The following is a 21485-nucleotide window of genomic DNA, read 5'->3' as shown; positions in this document are numbered from 1 at the left end:
TATATAATATATTATATAATATAGATATATTTATATACAATGTTTGTTTATTTATTTTATTTTTTACTTTTTTGGTTTTTTTTCGAGACAGGGTTTCTCTGTGTAGTTCTGGCTGTCCTGGAACTCACTCTGTAGACCAGGCTGGCCTCGAACTCAGAAATCTGCCTGACTCTGCCTCCCAAGTGCTGGGATTAAAGGCGTGTGCCACCACGCCCGGCTATATACAATGTTTATATATAAATATTTATATATATATTTTTTTTAATTTCAAGGCAAGGTCTCACTAAAAAGCTGGCCTTGACCTCGGTGTAAACACAGGCTGGTGTTTGTGCTTTTCCTGCCTCAGCCTCAGGAGTCGCTGCAATTAATGATGTGAGCTGTCATGCTCAGCTAGAAGTCTATTTGTGAACACTGACATTTGAATATTCCAAGGCTTACACACAGTAGGTGGTCAGCAAGCACACACAGGCATTCAAGCAGCACCTGTGTGCAGTGTTGAAAAGCTGGCCACTATCATAGGAAAGACAGGGAAGGAGGGAGGATGTGGTAAACAATTGGGAGCACTGAGCAGGCCAAGGCTGGTAATGATCAGAGACCACAGCAGCCACAGGTAACGCCCTGCACCCTGCCTCTGCCCTGGCACCAGAGGACCACCACGCTGCCCCAGGCTTACTAAGATGGTGGGTTGTGGGTGCTACGGCTAAATGAAAATATCCCGGAGGGTGACCTTACTACTTCAGGCTGCCAGTGGCTTTCAGGACAGTTCTCCACTGAGCCACTAGGTGGTGGAATAGTTGCATGAATAAACCAAACTGGCCCACTGTAGTCCAGAGATTAGAGATGAGAGAAACAGAGACTGGAGTTGGGGTGGAGGAAATCTCAGAAAAGCACAATAAGACTTTTTTTTTTTTTTAACATTTAGTCTGTTCCCACCACCATATCTCCTAGGTAACTAGACCAAAGGCACCGGCCCTTACAAGATTTCCCTGGTGGGAAAGATTAACAAAACACAGGTGTCAGGTTAACTGTGACATTTTAAATAAACTGAGTAATCACTCAGTATAACTGCTTCTCTAGTATTGCAGGAGACATTCTTACACTAAATACACACACACACACACACACACACACACACCTGCCCATATAGCTCAGAAACCACAACTTTGTAGATTTGTTTGTTAATGTGGTGACTGGTAACTCCCCACTAAGAGGTGGGATGGAGGGTAGATTAACAGCGAGCCCTGAGAGGTGGGTGTGGTGGCACATACCTGTAACAACTGAATTTGGGAGGTGAGGGAAAGAGGAGCAGGGGTTTAGGTCAGCCTCAGCAACAGAGAGTGTGCTGGCAAAATGGCTCAGGGGGCAAATTACTGTGCTTGCTGTCGAGGATGCAAGCCTGAAGACCCAAGCTGGGTCCTGAAGCCCATATAAATGTGGAAGGGGGAACTGACCCTACAACGTCATCTCCTGACCTCCACATGCGTGCTGTGACCATGTCACCTCAATAGATAATCATTCAAAAGGAGCAGGGATCGGGAGCCGACAAAGTACTTACTTAGTAAACATGGGGAACCAAGGGCAGACGCCCGTGACCTATATAAAAAGCCAGGCACAGCAGCACACGCCTGAATTCCCAACCCTGGGAAGTGGGGTGACCCAAACCCTTGGAGTCTCATGACACCCTGCCCTCTGTCCCCAGCTCCTTGGACCCTCTGCTCTCACAGCCGTTGCTGTCTTCCTGAGCCTCCTCCCTCTGAACTTCTTCATCACCAAGAAGAGGGGCTTCCATCAGGTTTGGCATTTGGGGATGCAGGCATCCTGGACAGAGGAACAACCATGGGTCTCTGGTTGGTGACAGAGATAGGGACAGGCAAGAGGAGGCTTTAGGTCTGTCCTTGTCCTGTGTTGCCAGACCTGTGACTCTTGGACAAGCCTCTGTTCCTTCTAGAGCGTGGCCCCTTCCCATAGTGGCCCCAAGCTGTTGTCCCTCAATGGCTCCTGACTCTGAGCCCCTTCACGCTCAGCCAGGGGGACGTGTGGCAGCCAAAGAAACCAAATCTCCTTTGCTGATATGGCTTAGTGTCGAAGCCTACGACCCCATCACGGCCTCTGTCACCTGATCTTGCTTCCTTCTTCTCCCCCTTGCCCACTCTGCTTCCCCACACAGCCATGCCTTGTCTGTCAAGCCCTGTCTCCTGCGTCTGCAGATTTTATCTCTACAGCACTTCTCCTAGCAGAGATCTCACAGCTGTGAGACTAGAAGCTTCAAAGCACTGAGGGCAGAGGTAGGCTCAGCGTCTCGGGCAGTAGGTGGCGTTTAGGACACCATAAGGGCTGGTGAGATAAAGACAGCAGGTAAAGACAGTTGCTCACAAGCCTGACCACCTGAATTTGATCCCACAGTCCACGTGGTGAACAGAGAGAACCAAATTGAGAAAGTTGTCCCATGACCTCTAAATGCCCCCTGCAGCACGCACATGCTTATGTGTATACAAAATAAATAAATGCACATGAAAGCAAAAGCGGTTGATCCAGGTGTAGTGGCACACACCTTTAACCCAGCATACAGGAGGCAGATATAGGGGGATCTTTGTGACTTTGAGACCGGCCTGATCTACATAGCAAGTTCCAGGCCAGCCAGGACTACTAGTGAGAAACTACCTCAAAGAGAGAGAGAGAAAGGGAGAGAGAGAGAGAGAGAGAGAGAGAGAGAGAGAGAGAGAGAGAGAGAGAGAGAGAGAGAGAGAGAGGAGAACAGGCCCCCGTCGTCATCCCAGTATTAGAGAGGCTGAGACAGGAGGATAGTTAGTTTGAGGCCAGCCTGGACTACACAGCAGACCCTGCACTGATGAAAGGAGAGGAGAGTGTTCAGGAAAGTCAAGGAAGATGAACTTGTTCCTCTTCACTGCCCCAACCACCCTCTGCTGTCACCCACCTCCCTGTCACCCACCCTCTTCTGTCACCCACCTCCCTGTCACCCACCTCCCTGTCACCCACCTCCCTGTCACCCACCTCCCTGTCACTCACCCTCTTCTGTCACCCACCTCCCTGTCACCCACCCTCTTCTGTCACCCACATCCCTGTCACCCACCTCCCTGTCACCCACCCTCCGCTGTCACCCACCCTCCGCTGTCACCCACCTTCCGCTGTCACCCACCCTCCCTGTCATCTACCTCCCTGTCATCTACCTCCCTGTCACCCACCCTCTGCTGTCACCCACCTCCCTGTCACCCACCTCCCTGTCACCCATCCTCTGCTGTCACCCACCTCCCTGTCACCCACCTCCCTGTCACCCACCCTCTTCTGTCACCCACCTCCCTGTCACCCACCTTCCTGTCACCCACCATCCCTGTCACCCACCTCCCTGTCACCCACCCTCCCTGTCACCCACCTCCCTGTCACTCACCCTCTGCTGTCACCCACCTCCCTGTCACCCACCCTCCGCTGTCACCCACCTTCCACTGTCACCCACCCTCCCTATCACCTACCTTCCTGTCACTCACCCTCTGCTGTCACCCACCTCCCTGTCATCCACCATCCCTGTCACCCACCCCCTGTCACCCATCTCCCTGTCACCCACCCTCCCTGTCACCCACCTCCCTGTCACTCACCCTCTCCTGTCACCCACCTTCCGCTGTCACCCACCCTCCCTATCACCCACCTTCCTGTCACTCACCCTCTGCTGTCACCCACCTCCCTGTCACCCACCTTCCTGTCACCCATCCTCTGCTGTGACCTCCCTGTCACCCACCCTCCGCTGTCACCCACCTCCCTGTCATCCACCTCCCTGTCACTCACCCTCCACTGTTACCCACCCTCCCTGTCACCCACCCTCTACTGTCACCCACCCTCCCTGTCACTCATCCTCTGCTGTCACCCATCCTCCACTGTCACCCACCCTCTTTGTCACCCATCCTCCCCTATCACCCACCCTCCCTATCACACACCATCTGCTGTCACCTTCCCTCCACTGTCACCCTCCCTCTGCTGTCACCCACCGTCCATTGTTACCCTCCCTCCACTGTCACTCACCCTCTTTGTCACCCATCCTCCCCTGTTACCCACCCTCCCTATCACATACTGTCCCTGTCACCCATCCTCCACTGTCACCCACCCTCTTTGTCACCCATCCTCCCCTGTCACCCACCCTCCCTATCACACACCATCTGCTGTCACCCTCCCTCCACTGTCACCCATCCTCCCGTGTTACCCACCCTCTCTATCATCAGTACCTTACTCCACTCTGTGACCCTCCCCCAGCCCTCCTGACCTCTCCATACACGCATGCCACCTCCCTAGTTTTGCTTCTGCAGATCCCTGGACACCCTCTCAGTAGATGTCCATGCTGTCTTCCCCTTGCTAACCAGGTGGCCTCAAAGACACTGTCCACAAAGCTGCCCTACAGACTCTTGCATGAAACATGAAACCCTAAACCCTTCTGCCTGACCTCGAAGCCCTGCCTGCTGCAGCCTCCCCTCTCCCTGAAGAACCAACTCACTGTCTCCCTTTCCTGCAGTCTCCCTGGATTTCTTTTGAGTCATACTGTTCCCTCTCTGAAGGACCCTCTCTCTTATGATTACCTACTGCGGCTGCCTGTTCTCTATGTACTCAGTACCTGCAGCTTCCTGTTCTCCTCATTAAGATCTAGTTCAAGTGACACCCATACCTCCAGAAAGCCTTCTTGGTAGCACCATCACGCCCATTGGTGGCTTCTGATTGGTGCAGTGACAGCAGGCCCAGGTGGCTGAGACAGCGCTGGGGAGGAGTGAAAGCCCAGGGTGAGGGTAGTGTAGCTCAGGACCCTGTCGAAGATGCTGGGCTGGGCTGGGCTTTCCTGGGGAAAGAATCTGCAAGGTTTGCAGCAGAGCAACCGCAGGGGCCATAGGGATGGAGAATTCCAGGCTGGTCCCTCTCTTGCCTCCTCTCTCCTGTCTCAGGAAGAACAGATGAGGCAGAAGGCCTCCAGAGCACGGCTCACCAGCTCCATGCTCAGAACTGTGAGAACCATCAAGTCCCACGGCTGGGAGCATGCCTTCCTGGAGCGACTCCTTCACATCCGGGGCCAGGAGCTCAGCGCCCTGAAGACCTCCACCCTCCTCTTCTCTGTGTCTCTCGTGTCCTTCCAAGTGTCTACATTTCTGGTGACGTCATTCTGGTCTCACTGCAGATGCCAGAGGCTTGGGAGAGGGCATGCTTGGGGTGGAGAGCCGGTACCAGCAGCATTGCATCTTATGGACTGCAGAGACACCTCAGTGGGCTCTGTCCACCGGAAATGGACAGCAGGCTCAGTGCCACCCTTGTGCTTCAACAGGTGGCGCTGGTCGTGTTTGCTGTCCACACCCTGGTGGCAGAGGACAATGCCATGGATGCAGAGAAGGCCTTTGTGACGCTCACAGTGCTCAGCATCCTTAACAAAGCCCAGGCCTTCCTCCCCTTCTCTGTGCACTGCATCGTTCAGGTGAGGTGTGAGGAGGGTCAAGGAGTCAGAAAGCTGGGCCCCACTCAGCACACCTGGACCACTGTCAGCAGAGGAGGGGAGGGAAAGGGCTAGAGTAGAGCCAGACCATCAGAAGTGGGTCAGAGGGTGCAGTGGAGCCTCAGCAAGCATCCTAGAGAACATGCTGCTTTTACACTCAGGAACTCATCCTGGTCCTCTCCTGGAGAGGGGTCCTTTGTTTCTCTGCCTTTTGTCTTTCCCAACACACATCCTGGGACCTGCTGGAAAGGAGGAAGAGTGAATGATTGAACTGCTTCCTCCAGCCCTCCTCCTCCCTCCTCCTCCCCACTCTAGCTCCCTCCTCCTCCTCTTCTTCCTCCTCCTCTTCTACCTCCTCCTCCATCCTCTTCCTCTTCTTCCTCCTCCTCTTCCTCCCTCCTCCTCCCTCCTCCTCTTCTTCCTCCTCCTCTTCTTCCTCCTCCATCCTCTTCCTCTTCTTCCTCCTCCTCTTCCTCCCTCCTCCTCCCTCTTCCTCTTCTTCCTCCTCCTTCTCTTCGTCCTCCTCCTCCATCCTCTTCCTCTTCTTCCTCCTCCTCTTCCTCCCTCCTCCTTCTTCCTCCTCCTCCCTCTTCCTCTTCTTCCTCCTCCTTCTCTTCCTCCTCCTCCTCTTGCTCCTCTCCCTCCTCCTCCTCTCCCCCCCTCCTCCAATCCTCTTCCTTCTCTTTCTCTTCCTCTTCCTCTTCTCCTGTCTTCTGGCATGTGTGTTTGTGTGTGAGTATGTGTGTTGTGTGAGTATGTAGGTGTGAGTGTGTATGCGTGTGTTGTGTGAATGTGGTGTGTATGTATGTGTTGTCTGTGAGTTTGTATGTTTGTGTGTGTTTTGTGAGTGTGGGGTGTGTGTGCTATGTGAGGGTGATGTGTGTGTGAGTGTATGTATGTAAGTGTGAGTGTGTATGTGTTTTGTGAGGGTGGTGTATGTATGTGTGTGAGTGTATATGTATGTGAGTGTTATGTGTGTGAGTGTGTATGTGTGTTGTGTGTGTGTGAGTACATGTGTGTATGTGTGGTGTATGGTGTGTGTGTTTTCCTGCTCCCTCTTCCATTACATTGACTGAGCCTTGCAGAAAGGGGATGTGGTACAGAAGTCACATTTGTAGGTGAGCTCTTTGCAGACAGTTATTCCCTGCACTCAGACCAGCTCTAAGTTTCTGTGTGCTGCACTAACGTAAGGTATAGAGTTACACTCTTAGAAGACAGTTCAATATGAAGTCCACTTGGCAACATGACAATAGGAGGTTCACTCCTATAGCCTATAAGCTCCCCAACCACGGCTTATTGGCCAGATTTATAGTAACAGATGTGTGTTTCCACCTGTGGAGCAGGCCTGAAATCCAATCAGAAAACCTTCGGTTACCCAATAGCATGCATACCACTATTGCACACAAGCACATCTTTCCATGGCCATTGGGGCCCACAGGGTTCATAGCCAGGAAGGGAGTCGGTGTCTTTCTCCTCGAGCAGCCTGCATAGCACCTCCCTGGTACTATAAGAGTTGGCCAGCAGGGAGGAAGCTACCCAACCAACTCGGTTTCTCCATTCCCTATGACCAAAGTATGTTGTGCCTTCAGCAACAGGGTCTTCCCATCGAGCTTTGGTGGGCACTGAGAGCAACTGTTGTTTTAGGGGTCTCTCTAGGTCAGAGGTGAGGTATCCCACATCTGACACTAAGTATCTTATTAAGTAATGCATGATTTGTGAGAGAAGTACTATCCCTTGTGTAGGGTAACTCCAATTAAATACATATACACACATACCTGCATGCATATACACATAGAAGCTTCTAAAATAGCAGGGTTTCCACTAGAAAATCCTTAGTGCTAGTGATCCCTCCCTCTACCCCACTTTAATTTTTGAGACAGTCTCTTACTGAACCCAGAGCTTACCATTTGACCGAACTGCCTAGCCAGAGAGCTCCAGGGAGCCAGCCGTCTCCACTCTCCAAATGTTGGGAAGACAGACATGGGTTGCCGTGACCAGCTTTTACGTGGACTCTGGGGATTTAAACCCAGGTCATTATACTTGCACAGCAAGCACTTTGCCCCGCTGAGCTATTTCCTCAGCTCCAGGCCATCTGTATTGCAATGATCACCTCCAGTCACCACGTATAGGTGTGCAGTGGGTGCTCAAGAGCACCCCCAGTGAACAGAGTTGGAAGTTACTCAACAGTGTTGCTGGGTGCTGTTGGAAAAGGTGCAGTCCCTTTCTCAGACCTAGTTGGAGGCAGCTGGTTTATTCTGTTCTCTCTCTCTCTCTCTCTCTCTCTCTCTCTCTTGACTTGAGGAGCAGAGAAAAGTCCCCACCCATGTCAAGGTCATTGTTTCCCATGAGCTACAGATATTCCAGCATCTAGCAATATTGGGCTGGGTCCCCGGAAGCCCTTCTAGTCTGGTGTCTGGCCCACTCTTGTATCTCCAGGCTCGAGTGTCCTTTGACCGGCTGGCTGCCTTCCTGTGCCTGGAAGAAGTAGACCCCAATGGCATGATCGCGAGTAACTCCAGGCGCTGTGAGTGCTGAGCTGGGCAGGGGAGGGGGACGAAGACACCACAGACAGCATAGATCTTACTGTCGTGTCACTTGGTACCCAACATCTTCTGCCAGTGTACAGTGCTGACTAGTGGAGCATTGTGGGATGCTACCTAGGTGCTCAGAAGCAGGTACCCCATCAAGAACTTACCCTTATGCAGAAGTCTAGATCGAGAACCATAGACATATTGTTAAGCTAAAGACTCAAATCAGCACATCAGTGTAGGGGACTCACATGTGCCCCCGCTCAATTCCTCTCTGCTCTTCACCCTACCTCACCCCCACTTCCTCTCACCCCTGCTCAATCCTGCCACTTTCAGCCACTGCCAATGTGACTTTAATTAATTGCTTCAGGGAAGAAGGGCAGAGAATGGCCTGTCACCAGATGACAGTTTCCCACTCAATTAATATAAATGAGACATCTGGTCAACCTGCTTATCTGGAACATGCCCACTGGTACTTAAAATCCTGCCTTTGGGATGAATACCTCACCCCAGGGACACATCTGAATCCCAGCTCTGACACGTTAACCTCTTAGAGCCTCAGTGCCCATCTTCAGGGTCCAAGCATCTACTTTGGGGGTTAGGGGAGGCTGTCTTGGAGATCACATTAAGTACCACAGTTAGGCTAGAACATTTGCAAAATTAATGCGTTTATTTACTTATTTAAATTTCTGGCTTAAAAATTAGGAGAAATTTATTTTTATTTTACATGTATAAGGGTTTCACTTGCATGTATGTCTGTGTACCTGTGAGTGTCTGATGCCCAGGGAGGCCAGAAGAGGGTATCAGATCCCCTGGAACTGGAGGTACAGCCGGTTGTGAACTGCCATGTGTATGTACTAGGAATTTAACCTAGGTCCTTTACAAGAGCAGCCAGTGCTCTTAGCTACTAACTCATCTCTCTGGACCCTCCATTTTTTGGCTTTTTGAGACAGGGTATTGTAAACCAGACTGGCCTTGAACTTATTACGAGGCTAAGGTTGGACTTGAACTCATGATCTTTCTGCCTCCACCATCCAAATACTGAGATTACAGGCACAAACCATCACACTGAGATTACTTATTTATTTACTTAAATACATAAATAAATACCTTTATTGATGATCTTCATATATAGCCCAAGCTGGCATCACATTTACTCTGTAGCCCAGGCTAGCCTCCAACTCATCACCCTCCTGTCTCAACCTCCCAGGTGCCAGGATTACAGGCATGAGCCACAACACCTCGTTCAAACCTTATTTATTTAAAAAAAAAAAGGCAGCAGGTAGGATTTGAACCCCTGGATGAGGCCACTTGTCCCTGAATTACAATGTCATTGTTGTAGGATTGCTGTCAAGTAAGTAGATAGCAGGGCCAGGGCCTTGTAAAGCTTCTGGCTGAAAAGATGTTTTGTTGATGGAGCCTTCGAGGCCTTGAACACTGAGCACTGGGATGCCGGGAGGGCAGTTAGTACCAGCCCTGTAACTGTCTTCCTGTGTCCTGTAGCCTCGAAGGATCGAATTTCTGTACACAATGGCACCTTCGCTTGGTCCCAGGAGAGCCCACCCTGCCTGCACGGGTATGAAACCCCACAGAGATTCTCTTGGCTTATGAGAAACTGTCCTACCTGGACCTGGAGGATAGGCTAGGCCAGGCCAGGCCAGGGTTCTGTGCATGGAGGCAAGGGTTCTTGCATGCCGCAGCCCTATAGAGGGGGCATAGGGTACCCCACAGAGCATCCCCCATCATGCAGGAGACACACCTCTGTTTCCCACCTGACCAAGAGGAGTCTTGAGGCCCAACCTCACCAGCTGTGACCTCCTTCTGTGCCTCTTGTATCAGTTTCAATTGCCACCCAGCCCCAAGATACCTCAGAAAGAGAAAGAAAGTCTGGCCATGTGTGTCCAACTCTATCCATACTCTCAGGGGTGGCTACCGAGCACTCGCTTGCTGTGCACAGGCTCTTTTCTGGATGCTGGGACAGAGGGAACGCTGGGGCTCTGCTCTCTTGGGGTAACATTGGATGGACATGGGACACAAGTGGAAAGTCTGGGGAAGGGGCAAAGCTGGTGATGTGGGTAGGTTGGCATTCCAGCTGAGGGTATAACAGAGGTCAGGGGAAGGCTCTTTGAACAGCAGGGAAACCAAAAGCAAACACTGTGAGGCAGAAGCATAGGAGGCTCAGGCTCTCTCAGTCTCACCCTGTGGTCTCACCCCGTGGCCATCTGGGCTGAGAAGTCCTCGCCGCTGGCTGCCCTGGGCCTTGTAGAATGTTTGGCAGAAGAGCTTCTGAACTCCATCCCCAATCAGCCACGGGACAAAAACACCTCTAGATGTTGCCAAATGACCCCACCCAACTAAGGCAAAGTCACCCCTGCTGAAAGCCACTGGGCTATGCTTAAGAAGCACTAAGCTTAAGGTGGTGGTGCACGCCTTTAATCCCAACACTTGGGAGGCAGAGGCAGGAGGATCTCATGAGTTCGAGGCCAGCCTGGTCTACAGAATGAGTTCCAGGACAGTCAGGGCTACACAGAGAAACCCTGTCTTGAAGAAAAAAGAAAGAAAAAGGAAGGAAGGAAGGAAGGAAGGAAGGAAGGAAGGAAGGAAGGACGGGAGAGAGGGAGGGAGGGAGGAAGAAAGAGGAAGAGAAAAAAGAAAAAGGAAGAGGAAGATAGAGGAAGGAGCGGAAGCAGAAGCAGAAGCGGGAGCACTAAGAGCACGGCTGAGTGTAACTCATACTCACCAGAACTTCCTTCTGACTCTGTCGAAGCTTGGAAGGGTTATGAACTGGTTTGGTTTTTTGAAACAGGGTCTCATTGTGTAGTCTCGGCTGGCCTGACTCTCATTCTATAGCCCAGGCTGGCTTCAAACTCAGTGATCCACCTGCCTCTGGCTCCCTAGTGCTGGGATTAGAGGTGGACATCACCACACCCAGCCCTGACTTGCTCTTTCACAGGTCCCTGTGGCTTCTGGGTAAGGGCTGACTTCAGAAGATGGGCAGGAGTAAACTGGGGCAGAGGTGGGGAGAGCAGCAAGGCATGCATTGCAAAGGCCTGAGTAAGACACTACTGCAGCCAAGCTAGCATGCCATGATCCCCTCTGTGTGTGCACGTGTGTATATGTGTGCATGGATATGCATACAGTGGCAAACATGTAGACACACACATGTACTTACATTTGCATACTAGCTATGCACGTGACTGTGTATACTAATGTCTGTGGCATGTCCGTAAGTGTTTATGTGGCAGGCACATCTGATGTGCTCAGACGGCAGAAGAAAGGCAGTTCAGATAGCCAAACACGAATCAGGCAGGAGAGGCCCTGTATATTCTCTTAATGGTCTCCCCAAGGTCTGAGTAGCCGGATGGGGTGGGTGTGTCTGGAATTGCCTGCTTCTGTACACACCCAGGCTGGGCCTTTAGGGCTGCATCTCCCCTGTGTTGTCAGGATCAACCTCACCGTGCCCCAGGGCTGTCTGCTGGCTGTTGTGGGTCCAGTGGGGGCTGGGAAGTCCTCCCTGCTGTCTGCCCTGCTTGGGGAGCTGTTGAAGGTAGAAGGGTCTGTGAGCATTGAGGTAAGACCGTCCCCATTCCTCCCTGCCCCGGCCGCTAAGGTGTATTTTCAGAGATGCTGCATGCGTGTCTTCCCCTCACAGCCAAGAGCCCTCCATTCACTGGCTCAGCCTCCCTCCCTCTGAGCACCCAGTTTCCCTACTCTCCTATGAACTACCAACAGTAAGAAGTGTTTCAGGGTTCCGTGGCTTACGTGCCTCAGGAGGCCTGGGTCCAGAATACCTCTGTGGTGGAGAATGTGTGCTTCAGGCAAGAGCTGGACCTGCCCTGGTTGCAGAAAGTTCTAGATGCCTGTGCCTTGGGGTCTGATGTGGCCAGCTTCCCTGCAGGAGTTCACACCCCAATAGGGGAGCAGGTGAGGAGACCCTGGGATCTTATGTCTCCCTGACCTGAGGGCAGGAAGATGGGGGAGAATAGGGACAGAAAGGGGGGAGGGAAAGAGACCCCAGTTCAGGGCCAAACATACAGCACTGTTCAGTTATTGAGGAGAAACTAAGACAAAGGGAGAGCGGAGTGCCTGCTGGGTGATGTTAATGAGTCTGCTTCCCCTCTCTTGGCCTCACCAATGTATCTGAGCAGAGATGGTCCCCACACAGGACACAGGCATCTGAAGCTATAGAACCAACAGAATCAAAAAATATGTGCTAAGGACCAAATCTGGCCCACTACTTGTTTTTGTAAATAAAGTTTTATTGGGACACAACCATCTATCCAGTGACTCACAGTCTATGACTACTTTTGCTCTCAGATGTCAGAGCTGGGTAACTGCGACAGACATCAAATGGCCCTCAAACTTTACAAGAGTTACTTCCTGACCCATCCTGGAAAGAGCGGGCTGGGCCCTGAATTAGGGAACTGAGGCTCCATCCTGTGGATCAGACCCAGCCCTTTGCAGATTCTGAGCAACTGCTTCACTTCGGAGCTACAGCCCCTACTTTGTTTTTGTTTGAAATGGGGCCTAGGACATTTGGGGAGGGGGTTCCATTTTTCTTTTTTGGACAGTGTCTCTTTGTGTAATAGTCCTGACTGTCCTAGAACTTGCTATGTCGACCAGGCTGGCCTCTAACTCAAAGATATCTGTCTGCCTCTGCCTCCTGAGTGCTGGGATTATGTACCACCATGCCTTCCTGGGGTCTAGAACTTTTGATCCTTTTGCCTCAGCCTCTTGAGTGCTGAGATGACAAGCGTGTGCCACACCTGGCTCAGGCCCCCTAAGTTTCCATTCCTTCTCCCTTTAGACGGATCCCAGCCTAGGGGGTAGAAAGCACTGTGCCAACAGGTCCTCACCTAGTCCCTCTTCCCAGAACTCTCAGGTTTCCCCATTTCCCTCAGAGTCAGAGCAAAAGTTTTGACCATCCCCATAAAAGCTTCCATGTGAGCCTATTTCTTGCTCTCCTTCCTCTCTGGTCATATGTCCCTGGTCCTCTCTCCAGCTACAGGACCCCATCATGCACACTCATAGTCCAGGGCCTACATACATGCTCTTTCCCAGAGGGACACACAGGGATATGCCCCCTCCTACTGTCACCTTCAAGGGCAGGCCTGCCCTCAGCACCTTTCCCAGTGCACACTCATTAGAAAGGGTCAGAAAGTGTGGGAGCGGGTTCCTCACTGCTAGAGCCCTACAGCCAGGCATACCCCAGTAGAGCAGTAATGGGTGAGCATTGGCTGAATAAATGGATGGGTGAAAATAAGGACTGGATGTGTAAGGCGACGGGGAGTAAGTGGTGTCCTCAATGCACATGTCAGCTGTGGAGAAGAGGGAAGAAACACTGGGCAGAGACTGGGGGGAGTCATAACCTGGAAGGGGAGATGAAGAACAGTGCACACAGTGCCTCTGGAAGGGAGGCTGGAAGGGGGAGGGAGCAGGCTCAAGCCAGCAAGGGTGCTGGCTCAGTGTTTCCAGCCAAGGGTGACCCAAGGCACCTTGAGCTGCCACTGGCTGAGTGAGCAGGGTTGTCCCTTGCCTATGTCATTCTGTTGTGTTGCTGTCCTACTTTTGTTTTCTGAGACATTGTTTCACCCTGTAGCCCTGGCTGTCCTGGAACTCACAGAACCACCTGCCTCTGCCTGCCAAGCACTGGGATTAAAGGTGTGCTCCACCACTGCCCTGCCACCCCCTGGTCATTCTGATGTCCCCAGCAGATGTGCATCTGAGTCCCTGTCTCCCTCCTGTTCCCAGGGCATGAATCTTTCTGGGGGCCAGAAGCAGCGGCTGAGCTTGGCTCGGGCTGTGTACAAAAAGGCTGCCATCTACTTGCTGGATGACCCCCTGGCAGCGCTGGATGCCCACGTCAGCCAGCAGGTCTTCAAACAGGTCATCGGGCCCAGTGGATTGCTCCAGGGTACGGTAAGTGAAGCTGAGGAAGTCCTGAGAGTTCTGTCCTAGCCAAGGACCATCTCATCAGCCCTTCTTGAGTCCAGTTTTCTTCTTTGTATCAGTCAGCTCTTCCTGCAACAATGCTGTGTAACAGTTTCCCAAATCAGTGGCTTGCACTTATATTTTTCTCAGGAAATGTGTAGTTAAACTACCCATAATGTTTCAACTTTATGATGGTCTAAAATTGGTACACATTCAATTTTTTAAGATCTATAGATTTTGATCCTTCCCTGGAGTCCCAATACTTTCTCACAATGCTAGTTGTGGCTGTGAACTGGGGCTCCATATGTTATGCATCTTGAGGAGAAAGAAGCAAGCTCCGAGAAGTACCTTGTGGCAGAGCCTGGTGCTCGGCGTATTAAGTGTAATGCATTCCCAGGATGGTATATGGCTCAGTGGTAGTATTGCATGCACAGAGCCCTGAGTTGCACCCCCACATTCATGAACCAGTGCCATGGTGTATGCCTGTAATCCTACCTGTTGGGAGGCAGAGGCAGGATAATCAGAAATTTAAGGTTATCCTTGATGGCTTGGCTAGCTTTAACTGTTAAGTTAGCGCAGACTAGTCATCTGCGAGGAAGACCTTGATTGAGGAATCTCCTAGATCAGAATGGCCCTTGGGCATGTCTGTTAACTGATGCAGGAGAGCCCAGTCCACTGTGGACACCACAACCACTGTCTCTAGGCACATGGTCCTGGGCTGCACAATGTAGCTAGCTAAGCGTGGTCCTTTGAGGGTGCCACCCAACCAGCCACACCCTCATGTCTCCTCTGTAGTTCCTGGGCTGGGTGTGAGTGCCCCGGTTGGAGGTAATACCACATGGAATAGGAAGCAGGCCTGCCTGCCTGGACTCCCCTCGGTGATGGACTGTGACCTGGAAGTATAACCCAAATAAATCCTGTCCTCCTTTACGTTGCATTTTTGGTCACCGTGTTTGTCACAGCAACAGAAAGGCAGTTAGAACACTTGGCCACAGAGTGATTTGAAGACCAGCCTGGGCTACATGAAACCCTGACTCAAAAAAAAATTTTTTTTTTAAATGTATTTCCACTTGTTATATTTTGAACCAAAGGTGAGTTTCTCAGATGACCCCATAACCCCATTAGAATGAGAAGCTCTCAAAGGTTGGCCTTAAGCCCACATCTTCTAAATTTGCAATACCCCCACTATTCTCTTCAGATATAGTAGTCTCCAGAAGAAGTGCAGGTACATAGGAAAGGGCATTCCCACTCCCTGACCTGGGGACCCTCCAGCGTGCGTAACTTCTGCCCTTCCCTGCCCAGACTCGGATCCTTGTAACACACACGCTGCACGTCCTGCCCCAGGCTGACCGGATCCTGGTGCTGGCCAATGGGACCATCGCAGAGATGGGCTCCTACCAGGACCTTCTGCAAAGGAACGGAGCCCTGGTGGGTCTTCTGGATGGAGCCAGACAGCCTGCAGGTGAAGGAGAAGGACGTATTGTCTGGGCATCGCTGAGTCTCTGTGCCTGGCTCCCTTTAGGAGAAGGCTGCAAGGGTCCCACTGATGTGAGTGCAGTACTTAACCATACCCATCTTGAGGGCCCACCTGGCACTGCAGTCCTGCACACAGGCCACACACCCCCCCAAAGGAGGAGCCGAGGACACTGCCTGGGGCCCCCAGTGTCTCTCATCATACTCTTGGCTCTCTGCATGTTTATGTGTGTAGGTGTACATGTGTGTTCCAGTGTGCTTACCTATGTGGTTGGAGGCTGGAGGAGAATCTCAGCTGTCAGTCTCAGCAGTAGTCCATCTTGCTTTCAGGGTCTTTTATTGGGATCTAAGGCTCCCTGATTCTGCTGGACTGGCTGGCCAGTGAGCTCCAGGGACCCTGCTGTTCCCACCTTCCCAGGGCTGGAGTTATGGGCATGCACTACCATGCCTGGCTTCTTTTTTAGGTTCAGGGTTTGGGGCTTGGGTCTTCACACTATGAGATAAGCTCTTTACCAACTTAGCCATTTTCTCGGCCCTAATTGTACAATATTTCACTTGAGGACACCAGAGCCCTCCGAGGTGGGGACAGCCACTACTGCCCTTGTACAGAAAAGGAAAATGAGGACTACACCTGTGGCCCTAGAGTAGCAGCCAGTGTCTATGCTCAGAGATGCTCAGAAGACACTCCAGAGAGCTTTGCTCCTAGGAGCCTCTGTATTCCAGAGGGTAAACACCAAACTTCCAGAAGTGACATCGGCCACAAATGCAGTGAGAAATACCAACTAGCACACTTCACTCATTTCTGTTCATTCAGTCAGCATGGGACCTAATTGTCTCCATTTCACAGATGAAGAAACTGAGGTCTGCAAGTTAAGAAATTAGCCCAAGGTTACATACATGTATGGCTTGTTGGCAACAGGGCTGGGCCACAAAGCCAAACTGCTAGGTGCCAGAGAACATGTTTTAGAATTGGTAGGACATGTTGTCCCCCATTCCCCCCACGTCTCAACTCCTGATTTAATGTTATTCCCACTCTTGGGTCCTGCCTTGTCTAGAAACAGCATTGGCCCTAAATGATAGACTGGGGAGATGGCTCAGTTGGCACAGAGCCTTGCAACAGAAGGACCTGAGTTCAGTCCTTGGCATGCATGTAAAATGATGGGTGTAGTAGCACACACATCAATCCCCGCTTTGGGGAAACTGAGACAGGAGGACTCATGGGACTTGCTGCCCCGTCAGCCTAGCCTCATGAGTTCCAGGCCAGTGAGAGACTGTCTCACAAAACAAGGTACACAACACTCAAGATTGTCCTCTAGCAAGCTGAGCGTGGTAGCGCACGCCTTTAATCCTAGCACTTGGGAGGCAGAGGCAGGTGGATTTCTGAGTTCAAGGCCAGCCTGATCTACAAAGTGAGTTCCAGGACAGCCAGGGCTATAGAGAGAAACCCTGTCTCGAAAAACCAGAAAGAAAGAAAGAAAGAAAGAAAGAAAGAAAGAAAGAAAGAAAGAAAGAAAGAAAGAAAGAAAGAAAGAAAGAAAGAAAGAAAGATTCTCTTCTAGACTTTGCATGCATGCACACATATGTACCCATGCATGCACACACACACACAAAGCACCTGTCTTAGTTACTTTTCTATTGCTCTAATAAGACATCAGGATCAAGACAACTTATAGAAGAAAAAGTTTACTTGGGGCTTACAGTTCAAAGGCTGAGAGTCCATGACCATCATAGTGGGGAACATGGCAGCAGGCAAGCAGGCATGGTAGCTATGAGCTAACATCTTGAAACACAATTCACAGGGCAGAGAGAGAGAGACTGGGAATGACTTGGGCTTTTGAAAATTCTCAAAGCCTGTTGCCAGTGACATACCTCGTCCAACAAAGCAATGCCTCCTAATCCTTCTCAAACAGTTCTAACAACTGGGGCCACGCATTCAAATGTATGAGTCTCAGGGAGTCATTCTCCTTCAAACCACCACAGCACTTAACAGTTGACTCACAGTGTAATTGGTTTGTTTGTTTGTTTGTTTGTTTGTTTGTCTGTCTGGTTGGTTGGTTGGTTTTTTTGAGACAGGGTTTCTCTGTATAGCCCTGGCTGTCCTGGAACTCACTTTGTAGACCAGGCTGGCCTCGAACTCAAAAATCTGCCTGCCTCTGCCTCCAAGTGCTGGGATTAAAGGCGTGCGCCACCACTGCCCGGCACACAGTGTCATTGTTATTGAGCTTAAATGGTAGCTTGGGTACAGAACTTGCCCATTTGCATTGGACAGCTTTTGCTGAGCCAGGGCTGTGTAACAAACATCATCCATAGTTCAGTGGTTTGTAATAGCAGCTACTTCTTGTTCAGAGGTCTGGAGCAAAGCTATTGTATTTCTGCTCAGATTTCTGGCCCAACCTGGGAAACATCAGATAAGAGACTATCGCTGGGGGAATCTGGCATCTGAAGGTTCGTGTGAGTTAGCTGGGAAAGAACATTCTAGGCACAGTGCACTGCCTGAGCACGTGTGTTGGGGAAGCAGAGGCAACTTGACCTTACGCAATAGCCATGCTATTTCCCAACTCTACAGCATGCGCGCAGTGTTTTCTGAATGAATGAAAGGGGATGAACCAGTAATGCTTCTGGTGACCCCGGGGAAGAGCTGAGAGCTAAGGAAGGTGGTTAGAGCAGCAGCAGGAACCGTGCTAGGAGATGTTTGCTCAGAGAGGTAGAAGCACCCCAGCCAGGAGTGTCAAAGCCAACATCTGGACTCTACAGTGTGGCTTCCCTGACATCCTTAACCCTTGCAGGAACACACGATGCAGCTACCAGTGACGACCTCGGAGGCTTTCCTGGAGGTGGGAGGCCCACATGCAGACCAGACAGGTGGGTTCACGGGTGCTGAGCAAGGGGCGGCCAGGTTAAGGCCAAAATGAGATCTGCTTGTGGCTTCTGTGCCTCAGGCAGAGGGGGCAGCCACAATCATTTATGGAGTGCCTGCTTAACACCCCTATGGACTCAGGAATGGACGATTCATTCACCCCCAAATGACCCATCAGTCAACTGAGAGTGATAAGCCTCCAAATTGTCACTTCTAAGACCAGTACCTTGGAGTGGGCCAATGTCAGTCATTAAAGCAGGGCAGGTTGGCTTCCAGGAGAGCCTCTCAGCATGACTGGAAACGGCTGTGCTGGACTCTGCACTGTTCCAATTTTGCCATGTAGGCTGGGCTGGAATCTGTCCAGAGCACACAGGTAGGGGGCACCAAGAGGGAGTCCACTGCCCCCCTTATTACCAGTCCCCTGCAGCCAGGGCACATGTGAACTCAACATCGACCTGGGCTTTGACAATAGGTCACTGTGGACCGGGGTTCTATACCAGCAGTGGGGGAGCATACAAGGGAAGCTGAGGGAAGCTCTGGGCCTGAGGGATTCCGAGGATGGGGACAGATCCTCTGACATCATGGCCACCCCGAGAGTGCTCCTGAGAAGTAGGGCAGTGCACAGGAACCTGAGTAAGATCAGGTAGACGTGCACGTGTGGATGTGGGTGTGGATTGTGATGGTGAGGGAGGGAGAGAAATGTTCATGCTTGTCTGGATGAATAGAATGAAGGAGTATGGAAGGGCAGGTGGTGGATGCATGAATGGAAGCATGGAAGGAAAGGTAAAGAGGCATGGATGGATGGAAGGACGGAGGTTAGATACATGGATGGATGGGCAGATTGAAGGATGCTGGGCTGGATGATGGAGGGAAGGAAAGAAGCAGAGATAGATGGATAGAAAAAAGGATGGGTGGGTAGATGATTCTTGAGAGACAATAAATGACAGATAAATGCTAGGAAGACAATAAACAGGTAATAAATGATAGAGACCTCCGTCTTGTATCTAGGGAAACAGAAGCACAGAATAGTTAAATCAATGCCCTCCTCCACAGATGACAGGAATATGAATGTCTTTAGCATGAAAAGGTGAAACACTGACATTCAGACAAGCTGGACCGACAGGTCTGAGGGCAAACAGCAGGGACAAAACAATGGAACAGGAGCTAAGGCCAGAGTGGAACCTCAGAAGACAGAGTTTCCTGAGTGGACAGCTGCTTTAATCTGGTGAAACGGCATTGGGGACAGGCTTAAACAAGACTCTAGAGTGATGGTGTGTGAACAACCGTTTTAATCTGGTGAAACGGCGTCAGGGGACAGGCTTAAACAAGATTCTAGAGTGATGGAGCTGAGTGTCATGTAGGAGGAAGTGTGGTGCCTGGACCATGCACCTACCCATGTATCTGTCCATGCACCTACCCACCCATGCGTTCACACCAACCCATGCATTCACACCTACTCATGCGTTCACACACACCCATGCATTCACACACCACATGCATTCACACCCACCCATGTATTCACACACCACATGCATTCACACCCACCCATGCATTCACACCACCCATGCATTCACACCCACCCATGCATTCACACTCACTCATTCGTGCACACACCCTTCCTTTTATCCATCCATGTGACCACTTCTCCTTTTTTCTATCCATCCATCTTGTATCTATCTTCTGTCTTCTTATCTATCTACACTTTTTGTCCATGCATCCATGCAGCCATCTTTTCTATCCATCTGCCCATGTGTTCATGGATGTGTAACCCCTCCCTCCTTCCTGGGTGAATGAAGAGCTAGAAAGAATCCTGCAGAGCTCACTGGCTACCTTCAGAAGGAGCTCACAATCCCCATGGGAAGAGATGCTAACATGTCCTGATTTCCTTTAAACCATAGGCCCAGGCCCACGGAGGCAGCCCCTGTGAAGGGCAGGAGCACATCTGAGGTACAGATGGAGGCTTCTCTGGATGACCCTGAGGCCACAGGATTGACAGCAGAAGAGGATAGTGTGCGATATGGCCGGGTAAAGACCACTGTTGTTGCTTCAGTTCTAACACACCTGGGAGGGTGCTCACCTTTCTCAAGTACCTACTGTGGGCCAAATGGGATTGTAACCTTCCTGATTCTTAATCCTCACAATATCCCACCTCACCTTGGTCCCTCAAAAAAGCCAGCCGGCAATAGCCTCATTATAAAGATGAAAGAGCCAGGGTGTATATGGGCCAATACTTGTCTCTATAACCAACACTCAAGACTAGGAAAGTCCAAATCTGAAATCCACAGTATCATCTCTCCTTCCATACTGCCTTGATCTGTCCCTCAGTCCACTTTATCCTGAACCCATACGTGCATCCCCTCAGCCATCCTTCATTCATCTACCCACCCAGACGTGGCTTCCCACATGGTCTCCAGTCTCCAGCAGGAGGCTCCTGGGGCAGGGGTGTGTAGGGGAAGATGGCATGCCCAGCGAGGCTCTGTTAATGCTGCCTTTGGGAACCTGACCTACACACAACTCACTCTCCTCTCATTCCCTTCTCTGCCACCCCTCCCTTACATGTCTCATAGGTGAAGACCACCATATACCTGAGCTACCTGCGGGCGGTGGGCACACCCCTCTGTACCTACACCCTGTTCCTCTTCCTCTGCCAGCAAGTGGCATCCTTCTCCCAAGGCTACTGGCTGAGCCTTTGGGCCGATGACCCGGTTGTGGATGGGCGGCAGATGCATGCAGCCCTGCGTGGCTGGGTCTTTGGGCTCCTTGGCTGTCTGCAAGGTACCCATGTCAGAGAGCACGGCTCAAGCCCTGCCTTCCACCCCACGTCTTCTGTCCTTGAATGTCTGCTCAGAACGTCCTAGGACCAACCATCCCTGGGTCCTTAAGTGTGGCTTGGAGGGAAGAGGGGCCTGGGGACAGTGCCTTACTGCTAAGGAGTCTGTGAAGTTTGCTAGTGAATGACTCAATCTCCCGCCAATCCTCAAGGCTCAGCCTCCTCCCAAACCACCCCTTCCCCGGCACACGCTCTGCCTCCTTCGCTGCACTCATTTCCCCCTTTCTCATTTTTCTATTCCTTTACTCACTCATCTTCGGTGTGTGCATGAACACATAAACACCACAGTACGTGCATGTTCACGCCTGCCAGAGTACGTTCTCTCCATCTACCAAGCTAGTCCAGGGTGGGCATGCTCAGGCCGCCAGCCATAGCAGCAAGTCCCTTTCC

General features: G+C 51.3%; 1 protein-coding gene across 7 annotated transcripts in view; it reads left to right on the top strand.

The window, feature by feature from the left end:
- Abcc6 (ATP-binding cassette, sub-family C (CFTR/MRP), member 6) overlaps window positions 1–21485 on the top strand; it is a 56382-nt gene that overhangs the window by 19914 nt on the left and 14983 nt on the right. For 3 of the 7 annotated variants that reach the window (NM_018795.2, XM_006540946.4, XM_006540947.4), the window contains exons 11-22: window positions 1700–1792; window positions 4938–5141; window positions 5312–5458; window positions 7913–8000; window positions 9508–9580; window positions 11449–11575; window positions 11752–11928; window positions 13756–13923; window positions 15238–15397; window positions 18195–18270; window positions 20164–20290; window positions 20833–21040. In NM_018795.2, the coding sequence (NP_061265.2) occupies window positions 1700–1792; window positions 4938–5141; window positions 5312–5458; window positions 7913–8000; window positions 9508–9580; window positions 11449–11575; window positions 11752–11928; window positions 13756–13923; window positions 15238–15397; window positions 18195–18270; window positions 20164–20290; window positions 20833–21040 (1648 nt within the window). Of the gene's footprint in view, window positions 1–1699; window positions 1793–4937; window positions 5142–5311; window positions 5459–7912; window positions 8001–9507; window positions 9581–11448; window positions 11576–11751; window positions 11929–13603; window positions 13679–13755; window positions 13924–15237; window positions 15398–18194; window positions 18271–20163; window positions 20291–20832; window positions 21041–21485 lie in introns of those variants that run through there. The other 4 variants (XR_391346.4, XM_006540945.4, XM_006540948.4 and 1 more) reach the window with 4 other exon arrangements.

This window comes from Mus musculus, chromosome 7 (genome assembly GCF_000001635.26).
Source record: "Mus musculus strain C57BL/6J chromosome 7, GRCm38.p6 C57BL/6J".
Classification (NCBI taxonomy): Eukaryota; Metazoa; Chordata; class Mammalia; order Rodentia; family Muridae; genus Mus; species Mus musculus.
This window is presented reverse-complemented; position numbering and strand designations above follow the sequence as displayed.